Genomic DNA, 13,837 nt, shown 5'->3' on the forward strand with positions numbered 1-13,837 from the left:
CGGCTGGGGCTGCACTCTTCCCACTTTTCCTCACACCCAAATGAAAGCCCCACCACCCTGAAGACCAAAACCATGGCCACCAGCCCACCCAGCCTCAGCTTCTCTGCCTGTGACCAGACCTATGCCAGAGACACTACAAGAGGACATGCCACCCAGGGGCCCCCTCATCTCTGTGTACGATGGGTCTACCACGGCGGTGGAGGAAAGAAGCCTTCCTACCCCCTTCTCTCTGGAGAGAAACAGACAAAGAATTAGGACTCTGGTCCGGGGTCTCTCCTTCTCATCTTGGCCTGCATCCGGGCAACACTGCTTCCAACCCAGCCCAGGTGCCAGAGTCTCCGCTGCGGGAAGGCCCATCTCTACCCCCATGACCACCCCCCTTCGGCTGGGTCGCAGTCCTGTCCCTGAAAGTTCTCCCTCTGCTGCCTTTCTCTTCCGGGCTACAGCTGCCGCCCTGTCTTCCGGTATCTTCAAGGAGCCAGAGGGCTGACACTCTCCACCAGCTTCTGCTCCGTCGACCCATTCTCCTGCCTTCACTGCCCTTTCCTCCTTCTTCCAGACCCTTCTGAATCCTCTCCAAAGTCCGGATCTCTCTTTGGTTTGGAATCCCAAAAGTGCTCCCCCTCAGGAAGCCGTCCTCCCAAGCTGCCTGCCCCCTGACCTCCACTGCCCACTGGCTGGCAGGCCCCTGTCGCCCCAGGCTCCCGGCTTCCTGAAAGGACAGTCCTCGGGCTTGCTTGGTGGAGCCACACTGGGAGAGGATGTCACCCCGGGCTCTAACCTCATTTCCCCTTCACCGCAGAGACAGCTCCTCCGCCCCCACCTGGCTGAAGACGAATTCTGAACTGACTGTCCTTGGTGGCTCGCTGGCTTTGTTTCCAGGCGGAGAGGAGAATGATTAGTTAATGGTGTTAAGTGAAGGGAAGGGAGTGGGGGCAGGGAAGCAGAGCTCCATGCCCAGCTCTGGCTGGCCAGGGCAAACAGCATCCTTCATCCTTTCCCACTCCTGCCCCTGTAGACAAACAAACTCCTCCATTCCAGTCTGGGCCCTGGGCCAGTCCATACGTTCACTCTGGGGGCTGGGGAGCCATGGTCCTCTCCCCGCAGGCTCCGGGCTCCAGGCCCCTGCCCTGGCCGGCTTGGCATTGCCTCTGGCTGGAGACTGACGGAGAGAGAGGAGGGGTCAGCAAGGTTCAGAAAAATCGAGGCTGATGTGGTTTGCCAGTCATCTCTGCGTCATCAAAATACCACCCCAGAGCCTTCTCTCAAGTCACCTGCCCGTCTCCGGCGTTTGCTGCCTCACGCTGCTCCTCCCCCACCCCGCAGAAAGGCTGCCCTGCCAGGCCACAGGCCTCCACCCCAAATCCAGACCTCTGTTTGACCCTCCTGCTGAAGGAGCCGCGGCAGATGGGATGCTGGGGTCTCTGAGAGGCAAGAGCCCATCCCACTCCCCAGGGCCTCAGTTCAAGAGGCCAGAAGACCCAGGTTTGGGAAGAGCGGAAGCTTGCTGTGTGGAGCGGTGCCTGCAACCACCTCCGATCCCCCCTTCCTGCTTCCACCCTCAGCTGCTGAGCCACCATCACCAGTGGGGGGGACACGGGGTGTGCGGGGAGCCCTGCTGCAGGGGGTCCTCTCAACCATCCGGACGGCAACAGGTTTTCAGGGGCCAAACCGGAGACCTCACACCCGTTTACCCTTCCTTCCCCCTCTTTTCTTCATGCAGGTGAGGGGAAACTGAGTCCCAGCTAGGGTCATGGAGTGAAGAGGGCAAAAACAGGATTTGCAAGGTCTGGACGTGGAAAAGTGTGAAAACCCTGGGCCTGTGAATTCAGCCCCTTCCCTCTCCGGCTACTCGGGACTTGAGGGAGCTGGGGTTTGCGGGAGCAGCCCATAAGGCACCACCTGCACTCCCCACGACAGGTACCTCTGGGTCTGTGGCACCCGGCCCGGGGTTCTTCCCTCAAGGCTGCCGGCACTGCGAGGCTGGGGATGTGCGAGGCTTGGGGACAGTGCCAGGCCAGCGGCAGCCGCAGTGGTGCAATCGTTCTGGGAAGCGACCGAGGCCGGCCAGTTTCTCTGTGGCAGGGGTCCGGCGGGGCGGCGGCGGGAAGAGGAGCCTGCACCGGAGGCCCCGGTCTGCTGCTTCTCCGCCCCGCGGCCCGCCAGGGCCACACAGGCTGCCAGGGGCTGCGCGGGGGTGAGCAAGGCTGGTTCTGACCCGGCGTGACTCTGGGCATCCTAGCCAGCCTCTCCTCGCCGCCGCCTCGGCCAGCCGGCCAGGCCTCGAGACACCTGTCACTGCCCCCTCGGCCGACCCAAGCCCGGGGTGGGCGGGGGGGGGCGCGGGAGCTGGGCAGCCGGCCCGGCCTAGCAGGGGCCGAGCGGCCGGGCGCAGCTCCGGGCCCGCCCCCACGAAGCGGCGGCGGGGGCGGGGGGCTGCGCGGGGCGGGGCGGGCCGGGCCCCCTCCCCCGCCCCCCTGACGTCAGCCCCCGGCCGCCGGCGGCTCGCTCACTAGGCGCTCGCCCTCCGGCCGGGAAGCATGGGGCCGTCCGGGCTGGTCTGCGCCCTCCTGCTCGCCGCCTGCTACTGCAGTCGCCGCGCCGCGGGTGAGTGGCTTCGGAGGGGGGACCCGCGACCCAAATGGCCCGGGCCAGGCCGGGGGGGGAGCGGTCTTCGGCGGGGCGTGCCTGACGGCGGAGCTGGCAGCGCGGTGAGGGGCTCTGCGCTCCGGCGTGCGCTTCTCGCCGGCGCCCGGGTGCCTTGCGCGCGTGCAACTCTTCTTTGCAGCCAGTTTGCAGCCTGGATTCTGGAGTATCCCGGGAGGACGACCGGGAAGGCGGGGAGGAGGCTGCCGCCCGGAGCGGGAAGGGGTGGGGCCGAGCCTCTCGGTGGGCTGGGGAGAGCTCTGCCTCAGGTGCCGGCTCTGGGGGCCCCGCGGCTGAAGCGGCCGCGGCAGGCGCGGCTGGAGCGCATCTCCAAATCCCTAATTCTGCGCCCGCCTGTTGCTGGAAAAAGGCAGCTTGCTTAGCGGGAGGGGGTGCGCGGACGCCTCCTCTCACGCCTGGGCTTCGAGCCAGGTTGGAGGTGAGCAAGGGAGGGGAGGGACGGCGGCTCCCTCCGGAGCAGGGCGTCGGCAGGAGCTGGGGGACGGCGTGGGTCGCCTCGTGCCTACCCGGGTGACGGATCACAGGAGGCAGAAACGAGGGATTGAGGGTGCCCAGAGTGGAAGCGCCCCAGATCCGTTACGTCTCCCGGAATGGGAGCACATTCAGGTGGGAAGAGCGCCCCTGCACCTCGGAGTTTCTTTCTGGAACTGCCTGGGAGCCCGGCGCTCCCGGGTGCACACTGCCCTTGTATGGCCTGCAGCGGTGTCGCGTGTTTCTCTTGGCTTCTTTTCCCGGGTCCCAGCCGCTGTCCGGCTGGGGAAGGGGAGGGTTAGGCAGTACCCAGCTCACTGGCCTCATGCCCAGTGCCTACAGTGTCCCTGGGGTCTCCCCCCCCCCACGCCCCGCTGCTGGCTTCAAAGCTGTGTTTCTGGGGAAAGGGCTAAACTGGGCTCCTCCGTAGCAGCAGATCTAGCCCCACCCCGCCCTGCTCCTTTAGCTCTGGGGAAACGGAGTCAGGGATCCGAGGCCTCTGCTCCCGGTTGCAGACCACTCCATCTGCCCTCCCTGTCCGGGAGCCAGCCCAGGGCAACAGCCACGGCACCCCAGAGGCCGGCCAGATGGTAGTGAGTGACATCACCTCCTCACAGGGCAGGCAGCACGCGGCACCACTGACGTCACTCTTGCCCATTGCTTGGCCCTTGGCCTGACCCCTGGGGGAGATTCTGACCCCTCCATGCTCACAATACTCCCAGGATGGGGTCCTCTGAGTTTGTGGGATGTTCATAGAGGTACTGCTTAGGGAGCATGTGATGGGAGCTTCTGGCCAGGGTTGGCCCACTGGGTCTTGCAGGAAATTTGGGGAGGGCTCTTTGGGGGGCAGAGTAGCGATGTCTTCCCCTCAGCATGGGGACACAAAGGGGCCTGTGTGGCGCAGGCTGGCACATGCCTTGCATTCCCATACTCTGAGCTCACTGGAAGGGGTGGGGGCCTGGAAGGAAAGGGGCCTTCCTCTTGGCCCAGAGCCTGGGTTGCAACCCCTCTGTCAGCCTCATCTGGAAGATGCTTGGTGCTCAGGGTCTCAGCTGCAATGACCAGAGGCAGTGACCTTCAGCTCCCCCGAACGGGCTGCCGGGGGCAGCAGGTAGAGAGAGGGATTGAAGGTTAGGAGGCCAGAGCCCCCTCCGGACCCTTCCAAGTGGCAGGGGGAACAGCTGCAAGGCAGAGGGTGTGAGGGGAGGGCGTGGAGAGCAGCTGGACTTGACCCAGGGCCGGGACGGCCCCTCCTCCACCCCCAGGTGTGCCGGGAGAGGCGGAGCCCCCTGCCCCCGAGCTGGTGGAGGCGGAAGTGGGCGGCACGGCGCTTCTGACGTGCGGCCCCTCCCATTCCCAGAGCAACTTCAGCCACGTGGACTGGTTTTCTGTGAGTGCGCGGGCCCTGGAGAGCGTGTTGGGGAGGCGGGAGGCCGTACCCCTCCTGCAGGGGACCCTCACGTCCCCTCACACACCGGCCCTCAGGTGCACAAGGAGAAGCCGACGCTCATCTTCCGCGTGCGCAAAGGCCAGGGCCAGAGTGAACCTGGCGAGTACCAGCAGCGGCTCAGCCTGCAGGACAGAGGGACCACGCTGGTCCTGAGCCATGTCACCCCCCACGATGAGCGTATCTTCCTGTGCCAGGTCAAGCGCCCTCAGTCCCAGGAGCACCGCATCCAACTCCGCGTCTACAGTGAGTGCGCGCCAGGCTTCGTGGGCCCTCCGGGTCGCCCGCGGTGGAGGTTCAGGCCCCTCATTTCTTTCTCTTGCAGAAGCCCCGGAGGAGCCGACCATCCAGGTGAATCCCTTGGGCATCTCAGTCAGCAGTAAGGAGCCTGAGGAGGTGAGATTGGCCAGGTGGGAAGCAGGAGCCTGGGGGGTGGAGTTTGGGGTTGGGGGCCTTCCCCGCAGGGAGCCTCACACCCTGTCTTCCTCAGGTGGCCACCTGTATGGGGAGAAATGGGTACCCCCTTCCTCAAGTCATCTGGTATAAGAATGGCCACTCCCTGAAGGAGGAGAAGGACCGTGAGTCGCCCTCTGAGCCCTCGGAAGCCATGCTGATGGCACCGCACAGGGCCCACCCCCGTCCTTGGGCTTTGTTTGCTTCAATTCACAAGTGATGCCTGAAAATCTTTTCATGAGATTTTAAACTGCACATTAGATCTAGAAGGAAAACTCCCTTCCTGCCCCCGGTCCCCCGGTCCCCTCCCAGAAGTCATTTCTGCTGTCAGTGTTTGTTCTTTCCAGCCAGTTTCGGGGTACTTCCTCACACACAGAAATACATTTTGGGCACACGAAGTCTTTATTGTTTTATCAGCTGAAGCAGTGGTTCTCGACCAGGGACGCTGCTGCTCCCCCTCCGGGGACGCTCAACCACGTCTGGGGATATTTTTGGTTGTCCTGAATGGAGAGGGGCTACAGGCACCTAGTGGGCGGAGGCCAAGGGGAGCTGCTGCTAAACACCCCAGAGTACTCGGGGCAGCTCCCCACCCCCACCTAAGGTTGCGCTGAGGTTGAGCAGCCCTGACCTCAGTGGCTCAATGCGGCATACGTCGCCGCATGGTATTGTTTTTCTTTGGACGGTCAGTCCTGGAAGTCTTTCCAGCACAGCCTGTGCGGCTGGACCTGATGGTTCTGTGCCCCCCGCCCAGGATCGCCTACAATGGGGATGGTGGAGGGGGGTCCCCGGTTGGTGGACATCTGGAGTGTGGCACCCCGTCCCTGTGTGTGCGCGGGTGTCGGTGGCATAGCTAGATGCCAAGATACACAGAACCGCTGACCTGAAGGGTTGCGGGGGCGGGCAGGGGTCCCTCTCCAGGTGCCCCCCCCCCGAGAATCCCAAGGGACCCCAGGCTGGAGGCAGGGTCGAGGCTGAGCTCTTCTCCCCCTTCTCTGCCCCGCCAGGGGTTCAAATTCAGTCGTCCCAGATCGTGGAGTCGAGCGGTCTGTACACCTTGGTGAGCATTCTGAAGGCCCAGCTGGTGACAGCAGACAAGGACGCCCTGTTTTACTGTGAGCTCAGCTACCGGCTGCCCAGTGGCAACCACATGAAGGAGTCTCGGGAAGTCAGCGTCCAGGTTTTCTGTGAGTCCCAGCGTGGCCCTGAGCCGAGGCTGGTGGCAGCCCCAGCCAGCTCCCCGGTGTGGGGACAGCTCTGGGGCTGAGGGCCACCCCCTGTGCCTCTTCAGACCCGGCGGAGAAGGTGTGGCTGGAGGTGGAGCCCGTGGGAGCGCTGAAGGAAGGCGACCGCGTGGAAATCAGGTGTCTGGCGGACGGCAACCCCCCGCCCCACTTCACCATCAGCAAGCAGGTGCGGAGGGCGCAGCGCTAGGGACGCGGGGGCCGCAGGAGTGGCTGGAGGCGCACTCGGCTCACCTCTCTGCTCTCCCCCAGAACCTCAGCACCAAGGAGGTGGAGGAGATGACACCCGAAGACAATGGGGTCCTGGTCTTGGAGTCTGCCCAGAAGGAGCACAGTGGCCTCTATCAGTGTCAGGGCCTGGACTTGGAAACCATGGCGTCGCTGCTGAGTGACCAACAGGAGCTGCTGGTGAACTGTGAGGGGCCAGGGGTCCGGGTTGGGGGGACCAGGCGGGCGCAAGAGGGAGTTTGGCTCACCCCACCCAGGCTGACAGCATTGCTCTGTCCCCAGATGTGTCTGCTGTGCGGGTGAGCCCTGCAGCCCCGGAGAGCCAGGAGGGCGGCAGCCTCGCCCTCAGCTGTGAGGCGGAGAGCAACCAAGCAGTGCGGTTCCAGTGGCTGAGAGAAAAGGTACCCGGCGGGTCTGGGGCTGCGGGCCGCGTGGGGCTGGGGGCAAGGCCCTGACCCATCTGTGCCCTCAGACAGGCCAGGTGCTGACAGAGGGGCCTGTGCTCCAGTTACACAACCTGAAACGCGAGGCAGGGGGAGGCTACCGCTGCGTGGCGTCCGTGCCCAGTGTCCCAGGCCTGAACCGCTCACAGCTGGTCCACGTGGCCATTTTTGGTGAGAAGCCCTCGGGGCAGAGATCAGGCCACCCCGTGGAGCTCCCCGGGGCTGGGTGGTTTCAAGCTCCTTGGAGGACAAACCCTCCCCCTGCTGCCTTGGCATGCTCTGGTGGGGACGGGGAGGCAGGCTCGCAGAGTTCGCTGCCACACCTGTACCGCTCTCTCCCTAAGGGTCCCCATGGATGACACAGAAGGAGAGGAGGATGTGGGTGCAGGAGAATGCGGTGTTGAATCTGTCTTGCGAAGCCTCGGGACATCCCCGGCCCATCATCTCCTGGAGCGTCGAGGGCACGGTGAGCAGGCCCGCCACCCCTGCCGAGGCTCTGCTGCGGGCCACGGGTACCCTCCCTGCGCCCCCACCCTGAGCGGCGTCCCCATCCTGTAGGCACAGGAACGAGACCAAGAGCCACAGAGCGTCCTGAGTGTCCTGAGCGTCCTTGTGACCCCAGAGCTGTTGCGGACAGGTGCTGAGTGTGTGGCCTCCAACTCCCTGGGCAAAAACACCACCACCATTTTCCTGGAGCTGGGTAAGGGCCTCGTCCTGCGGCATGGCAGGCGTGGGCATGAGCATGTGCTTTTCCTAACCCCTCTCTCAACCCCTTTCACCACTCTCCAGACTCCAGCAGAAGCACTGGCCTCAGCACGTCCACTGTCAGCCCCTCTGTCCGAGCCAACGGCACCTCCACAGGTAAGCAGTCCTGGCACAAGAGTAGGGCTGTGGCCGGGCAGCCGCCTCCCGCCCTGACCCTTCCCGGGGGAACCCTGTTCAGAAAGGTGAGCAGGGGCCCATCTTCCATCAGTCCTGGGCTGTGGCCGGGTGGGGTGGAGCGGTGGGGTGGGGTGGGGTGGGGCATGGTGGTGTCAGGGCTGCCTGGGGCTGGGAGTGACCCGGAGCATCTTTGTGGGACAGAGAAGAAGCTGCCGGAGCCTGAAAGCAAGGGCGTAGCCATCGTGGCCGTGACCGTGTGCGTCCTGGTCCTGGCTGTGCTGGGTGCTGTCCTCTATTTCTTCTACAAGAAGGGCAAGCTGCCTTGCGGGCGGTCAGGCAAGCAGGAGATGTAAGCCGGGTACCCAGCACCCTGTGCCCCCACCCAATCGCCCGCCCCCCTGCCCCCTCGCCCCTTCGGAGCAGGAGGGGGACACTGGGTGTGAGTGCTCCCCGCTTTCCTGCCCACTGGCCAGCTGCCATCACCCACACTTCCTCTCCATTCATCGCCTGTTCCCCTTCCCGGAGCCAGCCCCAGAGCACCTCATCGCCCAGTCCAACATCTTTCTCAATGAGCCTCCCTTTCCTTGCCCGAGATGCCAACTTCTTGCCTCCCTCCCTCCTCCCAGCACGCTGCCCCCGTCTCGTAAGAGCGAATTTGTAGTTGAAGTTAAGTCAGATAAGCTCCCAGAAGAGATGGGCCTCCTACAGGGCAGCAGCCGTGACCAGAGGGCGCCCGGAGACCAGGTAGGAGGCAGCGCCCATGGCCAGCGCCTGACCCAGCTTCAGGGATCAGGAGCAGCCGGGGCTGATGGCTCTCGTGTCCCCGAACACTAACTGTCTCCCCCCTTCCTCCTCCTCTGTTGGAGACTGGGAGCAGGCCCGTCTTGGCTTCCTAACACTAGTCCCAGATGGTAGGGTGAGGCGAGTGGCCCAGGGACCCTGGAGAAGGGGTAGCTCCCAGGCCTGAGAGCAAACACTTTCCGTCACCACCTTTCCTGAACAGTGCCATGGCTCAGGTCACCAGGTGCAGTGTGGCCAGTCCGGTTCGGGGGCCTAGGCTCTCCCACCCCGCCCCGCCACCCCCTCCCGCTGCTTCCCTCCACGCCTAGCCCATCAGCTTTGGCTTCAGTCCCTCGTCCCTCCGGCGCTCACCCACCTTGGGCTCCCGTCCCTGTCCCTGCCACACCCCCCTTACCTGTTCTCTTCACCCGTGTCTAGGGAGAGAAATACATCGATCTGAGGCACTAGCCCGCTCACCCCACTGAGCGCCCCTCCTGCCTGGAACGTTTTGTGCTCCCTGCTCACCGTCTCCCTGCCAGCGCTCAGGATGACCACCCAGGCCTCTACAGCGGCCTGCGGAGAAGGCCCTGTGCCCCAGCTGGCCTGCAGGCCGCGTCGCAGAGGGCCCTCATCGGGGACCAGCCTGCCACCGGCTCACTCTGTTGGGTGATGCTCATCCCAGGGAGGGGCCTCGGCATCCTGGGGGCGGGAGAGGGTGTCTCGCAGACCGCGTTCTCTCTGTATGTAGATCGTGGATGCACATACCTGTCTTCTGCCGCAGCCGGATGAGGCAGCCTGTTTGTCTCGAACTGGTTCCTGCCCCAAAGGCTGGCTTCGTTGGTCAGTTGTGTCACTGAAGTGAGGACTCACGGAGCACAAGCCCCTCTCACGCCGGTTCTAGAGTTCCCCAGCCTTTATGACAAGTAGCTGCCTGCATGCTTCAGGTCCTACTGGGATCCACCTTTCTCGGGGCAGAAGCCGGGATGGTGTCATTCCCTAAGAGGTGCTGGGTGGATCTCATCCCTGCAGGGAGGATGCTGGGCAGTTCTCCAGAGTTAGGCCATTGAGCTCAACAGCCCTCACCCCCAAGTCTGGTTCCTACTGCCCTGTCAGACTGAAAGGTTAGGGGACAGATGAAGTCCAGACTGTCCTTTGGGAGGATTAAGACTATAATTACCCTAGCACCAAACTTCTAAAAACTGAGCTTAGGGGCTTAGGTCCTGGCAAGAAGGGCCCTCGCGGGAGAATGGTACTTAGGGACAAGAGGCGGGCTTGGCTGGAGCTTTGGGGTGTGTATGGGTATCTGTGTGCGTGTGTGAGTGTATGTATATGTGGTTTTGTTAGGTTGTCTGTAAATTTGCAAATTTCCTTTATATATATATATGTATATATATATATGAAAAATAAAGCTTAATTGTCCCAGAAACCTCACTGCTTTTGATTCATCATGTTGCCACCGCAGCCTGGGGCCCCGGGATCTGGCATCCCACCAAAAGGAACACGAAACCCTTTGCATCTGGGAGTGGGGACGAGGGGTTACCTCTGCTTCTGAGCAAATGGCTCGAGCTCCCAAAGGACCACGGCCCTTCTCAGCAGCAGCCAGGCCAAGATGGCCCTTCACTCTGCTGTCACGTTGCGCAGACCCGCCGTGTGGTAGCAGCAGACTCATCGTGAGGATGGGGCTGGCCGAGTCTGTCTGTCGCTCTCCCACCCCCGTGGAAGAGCAAGAACTCCAGTCTGCTACAACAAAAGAAACTTTATTTAAAAATATTTTTTTTTTTTTACAGACATGGGTGCTTGAAAAAGCTCTTTAGTTAACTGTGTATGGAAATGAAAAAAAATTAATAAATAACATTAGTATAACAGACCTCTAAACATTAATACACTGGCAAAACAAAAGGGACTTAAAATCGAAAATGAATCTTAAAGCTCTGCTCTTCTCTGTAAGAATATTTACCTTCTGTTTTTCTTACTCTTTACAGGTGAGAATGATTAAATACTGCTAATATAAATTTTTTTATATTAATGACATTTTTTAAAATAGTCCACAAAAATCTCATCTAAGTTTTTGTCTTATTTTTAACACTGATATACAAATTGGGACTCTTTATTCTGGAGAAAGCATCGAGTTCTCCTCAGCCCCACCCAGGCCAAGAATGTCAAAATCCTAAAGAGGGAGGACTTGAAAAAGAATTCTCTCCCCAATTCCTTATTAGTTAAAGGCAGGGAAGAACTGAAAAGGGAAAGGGAGAAGTAAAATACCATGAAGAAAACATTTTTTCCTTTTTCCTTGGCTGAAACCTACAGTGGCCATGATCCTGAGGCCAGGCTCTGGCACGCGGGCCTTGCTGCCTTTCCCCAGGGGAAAACCGGCCCCCACCGAGGGCACGGGCTGCTTAATGCTTTAAGACCGAAGTCTTCAAATAAAAGAAAGCCAAGTCTGAAGGGAGAGGCAGGAGGTCTAGGCCAGTTTGGGATCCAGCAGAAACACACAAAGAAACCACCTCCTGCCATCAGCAGAGTCCACCCAGCGCTCTCCCCCGCAGCGGGGTCCTTCCCAGGACGCGGAGCCTAGCACACCTGCAGCGGCCACAGCGCTCCTGGGAGTCCCAGGACAGTCTCTCTCCTCCTGCTGGAGACACAGCATTCAACTTCTAACTACGATTCTGATTGGAGCCAAATGATCCCAGGGTAATGCTTGCTTCTTCCAACAGAGCCACCAGGGCAGAGGCAAGGGACCGCTGCCCCACCACACCTGTGTGCCCTCTCCCCAACCCCACACAGTGTCTTCTCCTCCCCTCTAGACTGTAAGGACTGACACTCAAGGTAGAGGAGCTAAGACTCTGGTATTTCCATATTAAGTCCTAAAATGCAGCCTGGGATACAGTGCTGCCTTAGAAAGGCACAAAATGTTTGGCTTTTTTTTTTTTTTCAGTGTGCTAAAAATTGTTCTGTTTTGAATAAAGGAAAAAGATATATAAGGTTAAAAATCCCAAGTCACCACAGCCAGAAAGCACATGTAGGCGGTACCTCTTAGCTGCCATGCCTCTACCACATGTTTCAGCAGGAGGTCAAGGCCACGACACGGAGACAGGCAGGTCGGGAGGCATCCGCTCTCCCGGGCACTGTGCCTACAGGCTTACCCAGACAGCAGAAGAAAAGCCAAGGAACAGAAAACATGTGGTCTACAGATTCCTTAATAGGTCTCTGCCTCTTCAGTTTCCAGACAGCCACGAGCATGGCCACCCTCACCCACAACAGGGTCAGAGGTAGGTAGGGAGGAGGGAGCGACACACACGGACTTCAGGGCACCAAGTGGGGGCACACAGCCTGGCCTGCACACCATCCTCTCCACCCGCCCTAAAACCCCCGCCCCGTCCCCCTGGCAGGGCTGAGCAGGGAGGAGGTGCCAGGCCTGAGGAGTCACACGGGGCTTGTCCTGAGCACCCCCCCGCCCCCCAACCTGGTTTCCCAGTCTGGTGCAGGGGTGGAAGGAGAGCTTGTGAGGCAAAGGAGAGGTGCCTCTCACGTTCGCTGCAGGAAGAAGTCAGGAATAGGGAGCCGGGTGATCACAACTCTGCTGATCTGTTTTGGCTGTCTAATCAGCAGGAGAGCGGAGTTTGGCTTTCAGCCTTGGCCCTGTACAAAAAGAGGGAGTGGTCCGCCACATTTTTCTCAAGCACGACCCAGGGGAAGGGGCAGGGAGAGCTGCAGACAGCTGCTACTCCGAGTGAACAGCTGGCCCTTCGGAGGGGCTGGCCTTCCTGTCTGAACGTGAACGAGCCTCCACGCAGCGCTCGCTCTTCCCGTCCCTACCCCCCCACCTCTTCATCGGGGGGCTACTTATTAGAACCAAAAAACACTGCTACTCCCCTTTGAGACCAACCCAGATTTCCTTGGACAGAGACACATGGCGTTGCTGTCCCTCTGGTCCTTAATTCCGGGGCCGAGTCCAAGTATCAAATGCAAAGGCTAACGACCCCGCCCTTCCTCACGTGCCTCAATGTGTATCTTTGGATTACTAGGTTACTTCTGTGTATTCCAAACGACTCCAACGGTTTAAAAAAGTTACAATTATGAAATGCCTTACTAACATGGGACAGGCCCCAGGATGAGGTAAGTTAAGATCAAAACACTTAGGCAAGCAGAAGCAGTTGTGTCAAAATCCAAAAAATTAAAGGCTTTGATACGGGACCACAAAGCAAGCCGGCGGACGGGGAAGACAAGGGTTTCTGGCCTAAAGAGCTCTTCTCAGTCAAAACTCCTCCGGGCTGACATCTACATCTGATTTCTGTCCTGGCAACTGTCCCAGCCACCAGATACTCTTGCTGGCTACAGGGAAGTAGCTTCTGAGGTACCTCGGAAGGCCTGCCTACAGCTATTAGCACAGAGCTTTCCTCACAGGGCAAAGACCAAATGCAAGGGTGAGGAGGTGGGCAGGGAGGGGCACGGGCCTCAGACCCACAGAGTGAATATATATGTTCAGCGCTAAAACCTGAGGAGAGCCCAGAAGTCCATGGGTGGCGACAGTGGGATCTGTGATCTGCTCTCTAAGTACGAAAGGCGGCTAAAAACCTGAGATTGAATGAAGGTGAAGAAATGTCACCCAAGAACAGACTAGCTCCGGAACAGGAGAAACTGGTCCTGAAGAGGGAGGTAAGAAATCTTGGATGCCAAGACTGGTAAAGGGAATTAAAACAGGAAATAAAGTAACAAAGATGACAGAAACCCAAATTAAGCGAAACCTAAGAATTTCCTCAATGTCCAGATACAGTCCTGTGTCCTGCCTTTCCACTCTCAAAAAAGCGGGGGGTGGGGGGGGGCAGCTGGACAGCAGTTTTGCTACTAAAATAATTCTAAGGTATTTATCCTGTCTGAAGCCTCTTCTCAGAGAGCACACCCCCCACCCCAACTGCCGCCCCCCACCCCCGCCCCCTGCACCCAGGTTGACCAATGAGGGTATAAAGCCGAGCAACATGCTGGGCTGACTGTATTTTTTCTTGAGAATAGGAGTTAAGAGGTACTGGGAAGTTGTGCACGGTGATCCCAAGAGCCGGGAGGTGGTGTGAACTTGGGCACTGGGGTGTCTAGTCCAGGACATGACAAGCAGGAGAAAGGACTAGGTGCAAATTCTGACAGTCCCAGCTCCATGCAAGAACCCAATGTGCTTCCCATGCTGGGGTCTGTGAAATACCCTGCATCCGGAGCATTCTCTCCTTTCTTTA

The 13,837-nt window shown here is 59.9% G+C and overlaps 1 protein-coding gene across 1 annotated transcript; it reads left to right on the plus strand.

Moving 5' to 3' along the window:
* Positions 1–2,539: 2,539 nt before the first annotated feature.
* Positions 2,540–9,957, plus strand: MCAM (melanoma cell adhesion molecule). The gene is made up of 16 exons (XM_080817527.1): positions 2,540–2,607; positions 4,404–4,528; positions 4,624–4,831; positions 4,911–4,981; positions 5,076–5,163; positions 6,043–6,222; positions 6,327–6,448; positions 6,532–6,694; positions 6,790–6,908; positions 6,980–7,121; positions 7,295–7,416; positions 7,509–7,650; positions 7,740–7,811; positions 8,034–8,181; positions 8,459–8,576; positions 9,051–9,957. Exons 1-16 carry the CDS (start codon positions 2,541–2,543, stop codon positions 9,078–9,080), a joined length of 1,917 nt encoding a protein of 638 aa, XP_080673653.1. The 5' UTR covers position 2,540; the 3' UTR covers positions 9,081–9,957.
* The last annotated feature ends 3,880 nt before the right edge of the window (positions 9,958–13,837 follow it).

This window comes from Martes martes (assembly GCF_963455335.1).
Source record: "Martes martes genome assembly, chromosome: 10".
NCBI lineage: Eukaryota > Metazoa > Chordata > Mammalia > Carnivora > Mustelidae > Martes > Martes martes.